The 14,415-nt window shown below is 40.2% G+C and overlaps 1 protein-coding gene across 2 annotated transcripts in view; it reads right to left on the reverse strand.

The window, feature by feature from the left end:
• Positions 1 to 603: 603 nt before the first annotated feature.
• Positions 604 to 14,415, reverse strand: part of MSL3 (MSL complex subunit 3) — a 35,684-nt gene continuing 21,872 nt past the window's right edge. For both annotated transcript variants that reach the window (XM_054007820.1, XM_054007813.1), the window contains one exon: positions 604 to 1,532. In XM_054007820.1, coding sequence (XP_053863795.1) covers positions 1,433 to 1,532 — 100 coding nt within the window. In that variant the 3' untranslated portion in view covers positions 604 to 1,432. The remainder of the gene's footprint in view (positions 1,533 to 14,415) is intronic.

Genomic DNA, 14,415 nt, shown 5'->3' on the forward strand with positions numbered 1-14,415 from the left:
CCAAGACCTGCAAGCTCAAGTGGGTTCTTTTTGGCTCCAGAATCACAGGCAATCGTTCTATAATTGGAGTGCTTCAAGGGAATAAGGACTGACCAGTGATTGGGTCACTAGCCCAGGACTTGGGAGACCTAGGTTCAATTTTCTGCTCAGGTTTCTTGTGTTTTTGGGCAAGTCACTTTCCTCTCTGTGCTTCAGATTCCCCATCTGCAAAATGGGGATAACAGCACTTCTCTACCTCACAGGAGTGTTGTAAGGATAAATACATTAATGATTGCGAGGAACTCACAGTAATGGAAGTACCCAAGATAAACAGTTAATTCTGTCAAGTAGGTATTGTCAGAGGGATGAGGGATAACAGAATCCAGCTCATTCTCACACAGCTGCATGAGTTTTGCAGTGCTAAAGAGAGTAAAATTTGCCAGTGTAAATCTAAGAGATGTGCCTCTGCTTTCGGACAGAAATTGTACAATAAAAAGGTGCCATTTTTACAGTCACTACTCCCACCCTCCATTCTCTACATTGTATATTTTCACTAAATATTACTATGAAAGTCCAAACAAAACCCCATTTTTGAGTTCATCCACCCAAATATCACACCTTCAATTACCAACCAGTTTCTTTATTAAGAAAAAAGTTTGCCAAAGTAAATGCTGTCACTTTATTCACTCTATGCTTACTCTGTGAGAACCTGTTAGAACATCCTGTTCTTTAATGCCTTTAGGAATCATTCACAGACATGGATAAGATGAATCACTGGTGAGGTCTGCACTTGTAACTGTGGCAACCTACTATGGGAAAGACAGATGCCTTTTAAAAAGAAAAAGCAAGCAACATTTTTCATTTAAGCCACAGAAAACTACTTCCTTGAGTCAGAGACCATGACAATAAAATTGCTATGCAATTCTTCCTCTACATGCAGCACTCTTTCCTGCCATGACCGTTTCACAAAATGAAGTGTGCGTTCTGTGTGTGAAACGAAATCCACAGGATGCCAGTGATGCATTCTCCTTACACGAGAGTGAAGCCAGTTTAACTTTTCATGCTGAAAACAGTTCATGTTAAAATAAAAGACAGCATGAGGTATTTGTTTTCATGAAAGCGTCCCACTGCTAATGCACCTGCTTCCCCCCCACACACACTTCTTAATAAGAACTATATGCAGTCCTATGCATTAGAAGTCAGTGCAGGGCTTCTTCTAGAAGTGCAGCTTACATGCAACACTTGGAGAAAATTCAGAATGCAATCTTTGCATGGCTCTAAAACAAGAAGTGGTCCATCTCTGCTAACGAATCCAGTAGTCATAGAAGCGACTCCCTTTTTCCTATCTGAAAAAGGCCATACAAATTCCATTTCATCTTCATCTCGTAGCTATGTGGCAAAGCAGCAACAACCATGGGCTATGTACAGCAAGATTTATTGTTCACTAAAAGCTTCAGTAGATTGCCCGAGGATTCTTGGTGCTATAGTAAGCCTCACATGCAGCTACATAAGCAGACTCTGGGAAGAAGTCATCATGGTATTCTGCTAGAAACCTGAGAAGAAAGCACACGATAGATTAAAATCAGACAAAGAACAAACAGACTGAGGTTTAAAGATGCAGTAAAATAGGCTGTGCAATTCTCAAAGCGTTTAAGATTAGCAAAGCATATGCTGATGTATAGTCCTTCATGCACAACTTTGAGTTTAAAAGGTGCTAAAGTCTTACACACACAGTGAAGAACATAGCCTTTCCTTTCAAATCTAAAGGAGATGGAAGGAGTTTGCTCAAGCATCACCAGAAAAAAAGCTGGGATAGAGGCTGTGTATGGAAAATTTCAGTGCAAAACAAAAGTTTCAGGAAATAAACATATGAAAACAAGGGGATACTGTAGAAATGTTTTCGCAACTTTACCTGTAGCAGACACCACCTGTACCAACTATGTACCTTCACCCATATTTATTTTAAATGGAATCTGTAGCTCTACACAGATAGCTTTTATTGGATATCCAATAAAAGCTGTCAGCTTATACCCTTGAAAGTAAGCATAATCCCATTTTCTGTCGTCCTGCGAGCATTCAGTGCCCTCCTTCTTTCATGGATTCTTAATTCACACACACACTGCCTCACCACTCCCACACAGGAATGGATTTAGGGCCAGGAAAGCCAGGCAATCGCCTGGGGTGCTGGGCTCAGGGTGCTCTTTTTGCTGTTAGCGACAAAAGGGAAAAGAGAATGTTTGAAGTAAAATGTTTCAGGTATTCCATATGTGGATTCATTTTTCACTAATCTTCTACAATGTTCTGGACCTTTGTAGAATCTCATGGATCCTTCCAGACATTCTGAGAACTACATTTTCCTTAAACCTCCTACAGTCATCAGCCATCCCCTTGTGAGTATATAAGGGTTGGGGATTCGCCAGTCAGTCAGCGAGATATAAAGAATGAACTGAAGTGAAGTGAGAGCCCAACTGCAATATTGTGAACCTTCTTTTGTTGTGTAATTGTGAAAGTATACTTGTGTTTTAAGACTGTAAAGAGTGTAAGTAGCGATTAATAAAGAACATATTTAATGAGATGACAGATATCTATCAAACCCCTATCTATGCAACAATACAACAGAAATACTGTTACTTCTTTTGCCATGCTTAACACAACGTTTGATGACTTTCTAAGACTGAGGAACATAGACTTTTGCTCTCCCTAACATTGTCTCTTTTCCCTTGTAAGAAATAAAAGATGCCTCCCGACGAAGCCTTGAGGAGCTCAGTATAGGAAATGAAAAGCTCAACTGCAATCCAGTTTGCAGCAAGGGGCAAATTTGATGGGAAAACATCTGAAGTAGAACATAGACCAGGCTTTAGGCAATACCAATTGTCCCAGTGCAGAAGAAATTAAGGAGCAAAGTGTGGAAGTCCTATTACTAAGGAATTAACAGATTTACCTGAAGATAAGTAATGAAATGTGAGGAAAGTGATGGAGAGTCATCCAGTTTTCCTAGCATTGTAAAGGAGAGTGATGACAAAGAAGAATCTGGTTTACATGAAAAGGAGAGAAGCAATAAAGAATTAGCCCCATATGATGACAAACAGCAGTGAGAAAAACCTGCACACCACAAATCAATATATTAGATTCAGCTTTATGGCCAGTGATCTTAAACTCTGCTGATAATGATAATGCAATTTTGAACGGGCCAAGAAAAAAAATCGAGAATATAACATTTCCAGCAAATGAGTAGAAGCGACACTTCTCTAAGTCGCACTGCAAAAGAGTGCTTGAGAATGGTCAGAAACTGAATTGGTGTTAGCTACTCAATATCAATGGACAAAACGTTCAGGTTTTGTTATAAAATAATTGACAAGAATGCCAAGTCACTGCTTGCACTTTCCGGTTACAATCACTGGCATAATTTAGCTGATTCTCTGAAGCAACATGAAAAGTCACCCGACCATTTTACAGCTTACTCCAAATGGATGTTGGTCGAGTCCAGACTCAAGCTGAATAAATGCACAGATGCAGAAAACCAGCGCAACATTAATGCAGAAACCCAGCATTGGAGGAATGTGCCCGAGCGTCTGATCTCAATTATCCTTTTCCTGGCAAAGAATAATTTGGCTTTCCAGGGCTCGCCAGGTAAGTTGTTCACAGAGTATAATGGTAATTTCCTCAGTTTGGTAGAGCTCCTGAGGAAATACGATGAGTCATGCGTGAGCACCTACGTAGAGTAGTTTGTAAAGAAGCTATGGACCATTACTGCAGCAAAATTATTCAAAACAAATTGATTGACCTTATGGCAAGGAAGATGTTTGATAATATATTGATGCAGCTCAGCAAAATGAAGTACTACGCCGAAATAATGGACTGCATTCCTAATATTAGACACAGTGAAAAGATGTTTACAGTAACATTTGTTGATGATGAGGAAGGCTGTAGCCAAGTAAACGAATGCTTTATCAGTTTCCGGTCTGTGGATGACTACTGGAAAAGACCTAGCAGAACTGTTTATGAATGTTTTGAATGAGAATAAAATAAAGCTTCAGGACTGCTGTGGCCAAGGCTACAACAATGGCATGAACATGAAGGGAAGAAACAGTGGTGTCCTTGTGCTGAATCCAAGAGCTTTCGTGCCTTGTTGCGGCCATTCTCTCAACCTGGTTGTGTCAGATGCAGCGTTGTCATCTTTAGATTCAGTATCTCTCTTCAGAGTACTGCAAAGGATAAACATCCTGTTTTCAGCATCAACTATCAGGTGGAAGATCCTCACAGACAATGTTACAAATCTGACCATGAAGCTGATAATGTGTCTTTCCCAGCAACAGCCACTTGACAGCGTAAGACCAATGAGGTACCAAGTGACTGAGGTTTACAATGCCTGGATGGAACTAGTGCAGTCAAGTAAAGCAGAGGCCAGAATTCAACAAGGCACAAAGCTAGCCAAACCAGATCACTGACTTCAAATTTCTGGTCTCAATTGTGGTTTGGATGATATCCTGTTCCAAGTAAACGTTCTAAGCAAGGCATTACAAACTCAGTCAATGGACATGACAACCGCTACTATTTTGGTGAGAAGTTGCCTTGATTTTGTTGTGGCCTACGGAGACAATGCATTTGAAGATGCCATCACTGCTGCCAAAGAAATGGTGGAAAAAACTTAGAGGAGTTCAGCCGGTCTTCAAGAAAGCTCATATTCATTGGAAGAAGAGACTGTTTGGTTATAAGGGAAAAGATGAGGTAATGGGAAACTCAGAAGAAAAATTCAAGAGGGAGTTTTTTTGCTTGCTCATTGACACTGCTCAAGTGTCCACTGAAGAAAGGTTCAGATAAATGAAGCACCACAAAAAGACCTGGGAGGTTTTGTATGACCTTAGTAAGCTCCAGTAGACTGTAAAACACTCTTGAACAATTGTATGGACCTTCACCAGACACTGACACATGGGGAATATTCGGATGTCAATGATAAAGACCTCTATGTCAAACTGGACAACATCTGTCACATTTTGCCACACAGAAAGCACTCTCCACTCCAAGTTCTCCAATTCATTCAAGACGCAGAGCTGAAGAAAACTATTCCTAATGTGTGAATAGCTTTGAGGATTCTGCTCATGCTGCCAGTCAGAGTCGCAAGTGGTGAGCGCAGCTTTTCAAAACTCACGCTCATTAAAACATATCTTTGATTGACGATTGCCGACGAGAAACTGACATCGCTTGCTATTTTACCGCTTGAAAATGCCACTGGCAAATCTTTGGATCTCTCTGATGCTGTGATTCAGTTTGCGAGGGCATAGGCGAGAAAACGACCTTCTGAACTAAAGGACTAGGGTTAACATTCTAAGGCCCACTGTAACATTATTTAATATTGGGGTCCACCCAAAGTTGGTGCACTGTTCAATTTCTTGATGTTAGTACATTTCAGTTATTCTTAAAATTAAAAAGTTTCTATAAGCTTAGAGGAAATTAAATTTTTTTATTTGCTTGTACATTGCATGATAAATACAGATTTACAGATCCTAGCGTGCAAATTTATCATCTTATATGATAGGGATAAATCATGCATGCAAATAGTGCATCAAAGTCATGAAATGGACTACAACTGCAATAACAAATAAGATACTCAAAAGTTTAACGGGGGGAAGGGTGGCACCGAAGACGTTCCTTGCCTGGGGTGCCATTTGGTCTAGGGCTGGCCCTGATTCCACACACACTTGAACTGCAGTGTCTACAAAGGAACCACAGCCACATAATTTGGCATTTTTCCAAGATGCCACAAAATGCATCATTTTGTTGCAGCAGGGTGATATTTTGTTGTCTCCTTGTTCTGCTGCGACCTGCCTCTTGTTCTCCAGCTTTCCCCATAAGGGGAAGTTAACTGGCTTAACAGTGCACATTCCCTTCACTCTTCCATGAAGCCATGCAAAAAAGGGGGTTGGAAGCCACATCTAGACCCCAGCTTTGATACAGAAACATGAGGGAAGCCCAAGCAGTGTAGCCTGAAGAGCTGAGCCCAAGAAGCAATGGTGCAGCCACCAATGCTTGGGGAGAGGCCTACTAAAACTGACAAGCTCTCCCTTCTCTGGGACACATGCACATGAAACCAGGGTTTGGGAATGGAGAAGTTCAGTAAAAAAAACAAAACAAAAACCCTCCTCAAAAATAATTCCTGTAGAAAATAAACAAGTTTTATATCACTGAGTATTTCCAACTATTAGCCATACTTTGCACATTTGTACATGGGTAGGGAAGCAATGGAAATCTGGTCCCATTGTGCTTGGCTGTTGGACAGGAGTTATCGGTTAGAAGCCAGAACTCCAGTCAGTAAATTTAGTATAATAAATATTTGGGTATACACGATCTAGATGCAAGTGGTACCAATGATGTTCAGCATATAATGTATAAAAAAAACCTGTACATTTCTCCAACCTTATTCCTCACTAAGCTCCCCTTAAATAAGTAATTTATTTTGATTTTGTATATCAAGAAATCTGAAGCAGCAAAGAATACCGAAAAAGAAGATTCTTCACATAAGGCAATCAAAATTTAAACAGAAATACATTAATCACTAAAAGCTTAGAAGCGTATCTTTCATTTTAAATAGAAACAGACTACAGCAACCATGGAAAGGTGTTCTCTACAACACTTGCCTTTACTTAAAACTTTATTCAGAACAGGGTATCAAACATGTTATTTCTCTGGTTTTGCTTAAGAAAAACCACTACTTCAATATTTATACAAAATAAATAAGATAACATAATGTAAGCAATAAAAGACAGACATTTTATCTAGTGAACATCTCTTGGATTCATCATAAATGTTGAATTTCATCTCTGCCATCCTATGAAATTTCATTCATTCTCACGGGTGTTAATTACAGAAAGTCAACGGTGTAGGCTAGCAGAGCTGTATACTGGGCATAAAAGGTCCCAATTTTAAATCTTGTTGATGGGCCAAGACAGGGGGAGACAATATGTTTCCATGTGATAGAATTGTGCCTTTTGGGCAGATAGAGGGGGGAATGAGTGCATAGGAAGCTACATACAGAAAACTACATTAGAAGAATTCTAAAACTACCAAGCTACCTTAATACTGGCATTATGTATTTGAGCAAGAGGGTTGCAGGGGGTGGAGGGAGGATGTTCCTTTGTGTTTAAAGCAAGGATTCCAGAGGCTCTGTTACAGATTGATGCTGGGCAAAACTATCATAATGCATGTGTATAAGGGCCAAATTGAAGGGCAATCTTCATTCTGGCATTTCCTAACTTATGAATACTTTACTGTGCAAGCTATGTTCTTAACTTAGTTTTCTATATGCAATATAATATGCACAGTCTACTGGTTTCACACTGGTTCCTGCAAAAGCTATCAGGAGTTTTTGCTCAGTACTTAACAGGCTAGCACGAAGTTCTCAAACTGGGGGTCGGGACCCCTCAGGGGGTCACAAGGTTATTACATGGGCAGTTGTGAGCTGTCTGCCTCCACCCCAAATCCCGCTTTGCCTCCAGCATTTATAATGGTGTTAAATATATAAAGAAGTGTTTATAGTTTATAAGGGAGGGTCTCACTCGGAGGATTGCTATGTGAAAGGGGTCACCAGTACAAAAGTTTAAGAACCACTGGGCTAGCACAAAGCAGGAAGGGGGAGGGGTAGTTCAGTGGTATGAGCATTGACCTGCTAAACTCAGGGTTGTGAGTTCAATCCTTGAGGGTGCCACTTAGAGATCTGGGGCAAAAATCAGTACTTGGTCCTGCTAGTGAAGGCAGGGGGCTGGACTCGATGATCTTTCAGGGTCCCTTCCAGTTCTATGAGATAGGTATATCTCCATATATTATGATTAGGGCGCAGATAGACAGAATTAAAGACTTCTATGAAAATTACCCTCAACTGAGGTTAAGAAATTATATCAAGTGGTTCAGCAGAGTTACAGATGTATTATTACAGCTTTCTGTTCACGGAAATGATGACGGTTCCTTATGTATCTGGTCCTTAAACAATAAAAGGCTGCTCTTCACAATCAAAGAAACTGAAGATACTTTATAGTGAATATAAATGGGTTTTATAGGACAGTATTTTGGCAGTTGCCAAGATGAATAAAAAGAGTGGGAACACTTTTATTGCTGAATAAAAACTAATATAGAACCAGAACTCAAAGCAGTAATCAAGATTTGAGTAATCTATGTCTCCACCACACCACCTTAGTTGATCACTAGACAATTAGGTGCCACTCTGCTAAGTTTACCAGGCTGCACAACCAGTCAAAGACTTTATGCAACACTTAACACAGGACATATGATGGCAACCCTAAATAAATAAATAAATACTTCTATTTGAAGAGTCAATAAAAAACTCTCCCTGCTCCCACAGAAATGGTTTGTCAGATGTACTATGCACCTGTTTTACAGTAGGAAAACACTACAAAAAGCCTACCATAAATATAGTAGTTTTCTTAAAACAAGGGATGCTGAATGATAAAATACTACTGGACTTGACTAAGCTTTGTCTCTGTCCCTGGGATAGGTGGGTTGAATAAAGAGTTGTAATGAAGCACTTAAGCAGAACTGAGTTATTGAAGAGTCCCTCATTAACTCTAATTCTAAATTTATGAAAGAGCAATTAAGTTTGCAGTCCACAAACAAAACAGGTTAACAAGTTTCTAATGTAAGTGACATTCTCTTTGATCCCAGCACCAACAGGTGGATCCTAGGGTGAAGTAATTTTAAATTACATTAATAAAATGGGAGCATCTGTGAGGGGTATCAGCTTGGTTGAAATATTCCAGAGGGTAAACTTAGGCTATGTCTACACTACCGTGGTAAGTCAACCTACGCTACGCAACTCCAGCTATGTGTTGAAGTTGGAGTCGACATACCTTAGGTCAAGTTACCATGGGGGATCGATGGTAGAAATTCTCCCGTCGACTTATCTTACTCTTCTCATCAGGGGTAGAGTACAGGGGTCGATTGGAAAATGATTGGCTGTCGATTTGGCGGGTCTTCACTAGACATGCTAAATCAACCTCCGGTGGATCGATCTCAGAGTGTTGATCCCAGCTGTAGTGTAGACTTGCCCTTAGAGATTTTACTACATGGTCTATCCCCTCCTACCAATACCGTGACTTCTGCTTAATTAGAATTCTAATCTTCATTTAAATTCTGATTCTGCCACATTTAGGCCCTGATTCAGGAAAGCTCTTAAGCAGGTGATTAATTACTGTCCTAAATAGGTATACTTTCCTGAATCAGAGTTTTTACACTGAAATTAGAAAGATTATTCACGAGAATAAAGCACTACTCAACATGAGAGACAGCAACAGAACCAGGCTCCTGACAGAGTTCACTTTTGTTAGATAACCACTTTTAACCAGCTCTTATCTCAGAATATTTCAATGCACCTCGTCTTCCCAGCTCAGTAGCAAACATCTTTTCTTAAAATATATAAAATATTCCATTAAACATTTATCAAATGAATATCTGAAATCTGTAATCTTATCACACTCGCATGAAGCTTCTAGTAGCATAACTGCTTAACATTAATTGCACATTAGCACAGACTAGTGGACACAACTGACTACTACAATGAGTAACAAAATTACTTATTACTCCCAGAAATAGCATGGCTGCAGAATCCAGTGGACATTTTTTCGTAAAGTCACATCTTCTGCAACAACTTTGATTTTCAACAGAAAATAATCACACACAAGACTTCTCTCATTGGTCTCATAAGATTAAACTCCTGTATACTTTTGTCAAATATTGATCTGACTCCCTACTTGGAAAATATTCAAAGTATGAAAAGAAATAAAATTCTTTACAGACATAATGCAAAAGGTTTGAGACCGGCTGTACAGGAGGTAAGCTGCTTTAAAATATTTTTAAAAGAAAGCTTTAAGGGATGCAATGAAATAGCCGCCTACAGGATTTACTAAGTTTTAATAAGATTATTAGCTTCTAACAGAAAAAGCTATTGCTACTAGGAAAGCACTTTCCTATAATCTGAAAAGCCACATGTTGGACTTGCAAAGATAAATTTATTGGAACTTTTTAGAAGTGTCATTTTAGGAACTAACATACTTTTCTCTAAATCCTAATGAATAAATAGATGAAAAGTAGTGAATAAGAGAAATGGTGAATAGCTGTAGTCTTCTGAAAGCTGTTCAAGGACCTACACGAAACAAATAGATTTGACTGAAAGACCATTTCCAGTAGAGACGGCTCCACAATACGGAAGACTAATTACAACTGGTACCCTGGGCTGACAGATACCAAGGATATAGGAGGAAAGAATGTGAACTTAACCTTTTCATCGAGAGGTGGCTGCTCTAGATCAGAATTATGGCAAATGGGTGCGGCAGCTCACACTAATACTATCTTTTAGTATTTAAACAGCATATCAAGGTATGCTAGGTGCCTCACATGACAGACAGAAATCTGCGACATCTACTCCAAATAGTTTACAGCCCAATAGCATATTTTATTAAAAATAGACTGCAATTACATAGTTGGGGGAAAACAAATTCTTACACTATACCCATGGTATCTGGCAGGAAGGTTTGAGGTAGCTGTCATAGGTGGTGCGTGCTACTGTACATTGTGAGTAAAAGGAGTTCTTGCACCAGCATCCACTATCTTAAATTCACTAGGTCAGAAAAGCTTTGAGCTAGGGAGGTTACACCCAGTGCCATTCCAGAACTACGAAGTCCCAAGGTTGAGAATTCCTGGACACGTGGATCTACTAGAGAAATTAAAATTTCCCCTCATTAATTGTGTTTATGTGGCAACAGCTTCCATATGTCAGAACAATGTTAAGTAAAATAATCCCAGAATATCTGCCTTTCATAGGTTATACTATTCATCAGATGGTTATGGAAAAATAAAGTCTTATATTAAATCTCATCTCTCTCAAGTCACCTCTTCTCCTGGTTCTGTGTAGGACATGACCAATCTTACATACCTAATTTCAGTGTCACCAAATATGCACATACCTCTATGAACCTAGTGATAAAATCATACAAGTATAGGACTCGATGGGACCTCAACAGGTCATCTAGTCCAGTCCTCTGCACTTAAGGCAGAACTAAGTAATAACTAGACCATTCCTTACAGGTGTTTGTCTAACCTGTTCTTAAAAACCTCCAATGATGGAAATTCCACAGTCTCCCTAGACAATTTGTTCCAATGCTTAACTACCCTGACAGTCAGAAAGTTTTTCCTAATATACAATCTCAGCCTCAACTGCTGCAATTTAAGCCCATTGTTTCTTGTCCTGTCCCCAGAGGTTAACGAGATCAATTTTTCACCCTCCTCCTTGTAACAACCTTTAATGTACTTTAAAACTTGTCCCTCCCCCTCAGTCTTCTCTTCTCAAGACTAAACAAACCCATCTTTTTCAGTCTTTCCTCACAGGTCATGTTTTCTAGACCTTTAATCATTTTTGTTGCTCTCTGGATTTTTGCCAATTTGTCTACATTTTTCCTGAAATGTGGTGCCGAGACCTGGACATGATACTCCAACTGAGGCCTTATCAGCACAGAGTACAGTGGAAGAATTATTTCTTGCGTCTTGCTTACAACACTCCTGCAGATACATCCCAGACATTTCCCTAGTTTGTTCGTGAGGTCATCTGAGACAGTATCAAAAAACGTAGTAAAGTCAAAATATAGCACATCTACCACTTCCCCCCTATCCACAAGGCTTCTTACCCTGTCAAAGAAAGCTATTAGGCTGGTCTGACACAGTTTGATCTTGACAAATCCAGACTTTCTTATCACCTTATCTTCTAGGTGTCTGGAAACTGATTGCTTAATTATTTGCTCCATTATCTTTCCAGGTACTGAAGTTAAGCTGACTGATCTGTAATTCCCTGGGTTTTCCTTATTCCCCTTTTTATAGATTGGCACTATATTTGCCCTCTTCCAATCCTCTAGAATCTACCCCATCCATCATGATTTTTCTAAGATAACCGTTAATGGGTCAGATATCTCCTCAATGAGCTCCATGAGTATTCTAGGATGTAATTCATCAGGCCCGGGTGACTTCAAAACATCTAACTTGTCTAAGTAATTTTTAACTTGTTTTTGCCTATTTTAACCTCAGATCCTACTTAATTTTCACTGGCATTCACTGTTAGATATCCAATTGCTACTAACAACAAAAAGGTACTTAGCACTTCCACCATTTCCAAATTTTCTGTTATGGTCTTTCCCCGCTCATTGAGTAATGGGCCTACCCTGCCTTTGGTCTTCCTCTTACTTCTAATGTATATGTAAAATGTTTTCTTGTTAGCCTTTATGTCTCTAGCTAGTATAATCTCATTTTTGGCCTAATTTTGTCCCTACATGCTTGCGTTGTTTTTTTCATATTCATTCTTTGTAATTTGACCTAGTTTACACTTTTTGAAGGACTCGTTTTTGAGTTTCAAATGATTGAAGATCTCCTTGTTAAGCCAGGAGGGTCTCTAACCATACTTCCTATCTTTCCTATGCAGTGGGATAGTTTTCTCGTCTCTTTGAAAAACTGCCAACTCTCTCAAACTGTTTTTCCCCTTAGACTTGCTTCCCATGGGATCTGACCTACCAAATCCCTGAGTTTGCTGAAGTCTGCCTTCTTGAAATTTATTATCTTTGTTGTGATCTATCATTTCATGATCACTTTAACCCAAGCTGCCTAGAATCACCGAAATGTAGCACTGGAAGGGATTACTGATACATTACTCTATTATCACAACCAAGAAATGGCAAGTTAGGCACTAGCCTCAATTGCAACCCAGTTTTACCTTCTTAAAGCAAGTGTTTTGAACTGTTTAGGACTCAGGGTCAGTGTTCTCTCAAGTGCCAGTTTTAATTTGAACATTTTCAAAAAAAGTACTGTACTTAAAACTCATTTTTCAACAGTACATGAAGAAATGCTCACTACATCTGTAAAACTGCTCTACTGAGCAGAATGGGTACACTGATCATTTAATGAAAAAACAGTGTATGTTTTCTATATTTCTTATTTCTTACTACAATATATTTATTATGGAAAACTGAAATCAATCACGCCCAGAAGCAATCTGATGTTTGACTGAGAAGTATTACAGAGCAGTATCTCATTTATAACATCCACCAGGCTGTGAGTAAATGTAGTGTAAAATAAGCTTCCAGACAAAAGTGGTATATCAAAGAAAGTTTCTCAATTCAGGATAGACTGCAATAGCCCAAAGACTTAAGTGAAACTATAAATTTAAACACTAAACTCATCTCTCTAAAATTCAGAGATTAAATCCCTGTCTACACTAGAGATCAAAATGTTTAACTGATTTTTTTCTTAAATAAAATTTAAACATGGTTCATGCCAACAGTATAATAGTAAACTACTTATGCCTGATCTACACTGGTTAGTTATACTATATAGACAGCGAAGATCGCCTCCCTTCAATCAGCCACAATTTAAAGAAAAAAGGAGAGCACTTCAGCCTGCCATTCTGAACTGTGCAACTTCTCACCAAGATGTTCACTGAACTGTCCTCAGATGAGTAGGCTACTTGTCTCTAACAAACTCAGCTCCTATTTATTAAAGGGGAAATAAATCTCACTCAAAGTGCAGGGGAGAGGGAAACGAAACTCCTTACTGTACAGTCACAAGTCATTTAGAGGACTGCGGAGAAAGCCAACCTAAAGAGTTAAGTTCTCTTCACTCAATTTCTCCTTTGTTAAGGACTAATTTGACAATTTTAAAAAGTTATTTTTACTTTTAAAATTAAGGTTCTGAAGCTCTGAGTTTTTGCAAATTATATTCTCTAGGGCAGTGGTCTCCAGCCTTTTTACACCCAAGATCACTTTTTGACTTTAAAAGCAATTCAGGATCTACCCCACCCCTTCCCCGAGGCCCTGCCCCTTCCCCAAAGCCCCACCCCGCTTACTCCATCCCCCCCTCTGCTGCTCACTCTCCCCCACCCTCGCTCACTTTCACCGGGCTGGGGTAAGGAGTTGGGGTTTGGGAGGGGGTGCTGGGGCTGAGGGGTTCGCAGTGTGGGAAGGAGCTCTGGGGTGAGCCTGGGGCAGGGGGCTGGGGTGCAAGAGAGGGTGAAGGGTGCAAGCTCTGAGAGAGAGCTTGGGTGCAGGAGGGGGCTCCTGGCTGGAGCAGAGTGTTGGGGTGCAGGAGGGGGTACAGGGTGCTGGCTCTGTGAGGGGAGTCAGGGCTGAGGCTTAGAGAGCAGGAGGGGATATGGGATAATGGCTCTGGGAGGCGGATGAGGGCTGGGGTGCAGCCTCCCACCGGACTGCACTTACTTCCGATGGCTCCTGATCGGCAGCGCAGCGTGGCTGCTGCTAAAGCAAGCTCTCTGCCTACCCTGGCCCCACGCCACTCCCAGAAGGGGCCGACATGCCCTGGGACCCCTGGGGGAGGGGGCATGTGGCTCCGCACGCTTCTCCTCTCTGCAAGCACTGCCCCCACAGCTCCCATTGG

This window comes from Malaclemys terrapin, chromosome 1 (assembly GCF_027887155.1).
Source record: "Malaclemys terrapin pileata isolate rMalTer1 chromosome 1, rMalTer1.hap1, whole genome shotgun sequence".
In the NCBI taxonomy this organism is placed as follows: Eukaryota; Metazoa; Chordata; order Testudines; family Emydidae; genus Malaclemys; species Malaclemys terrapin.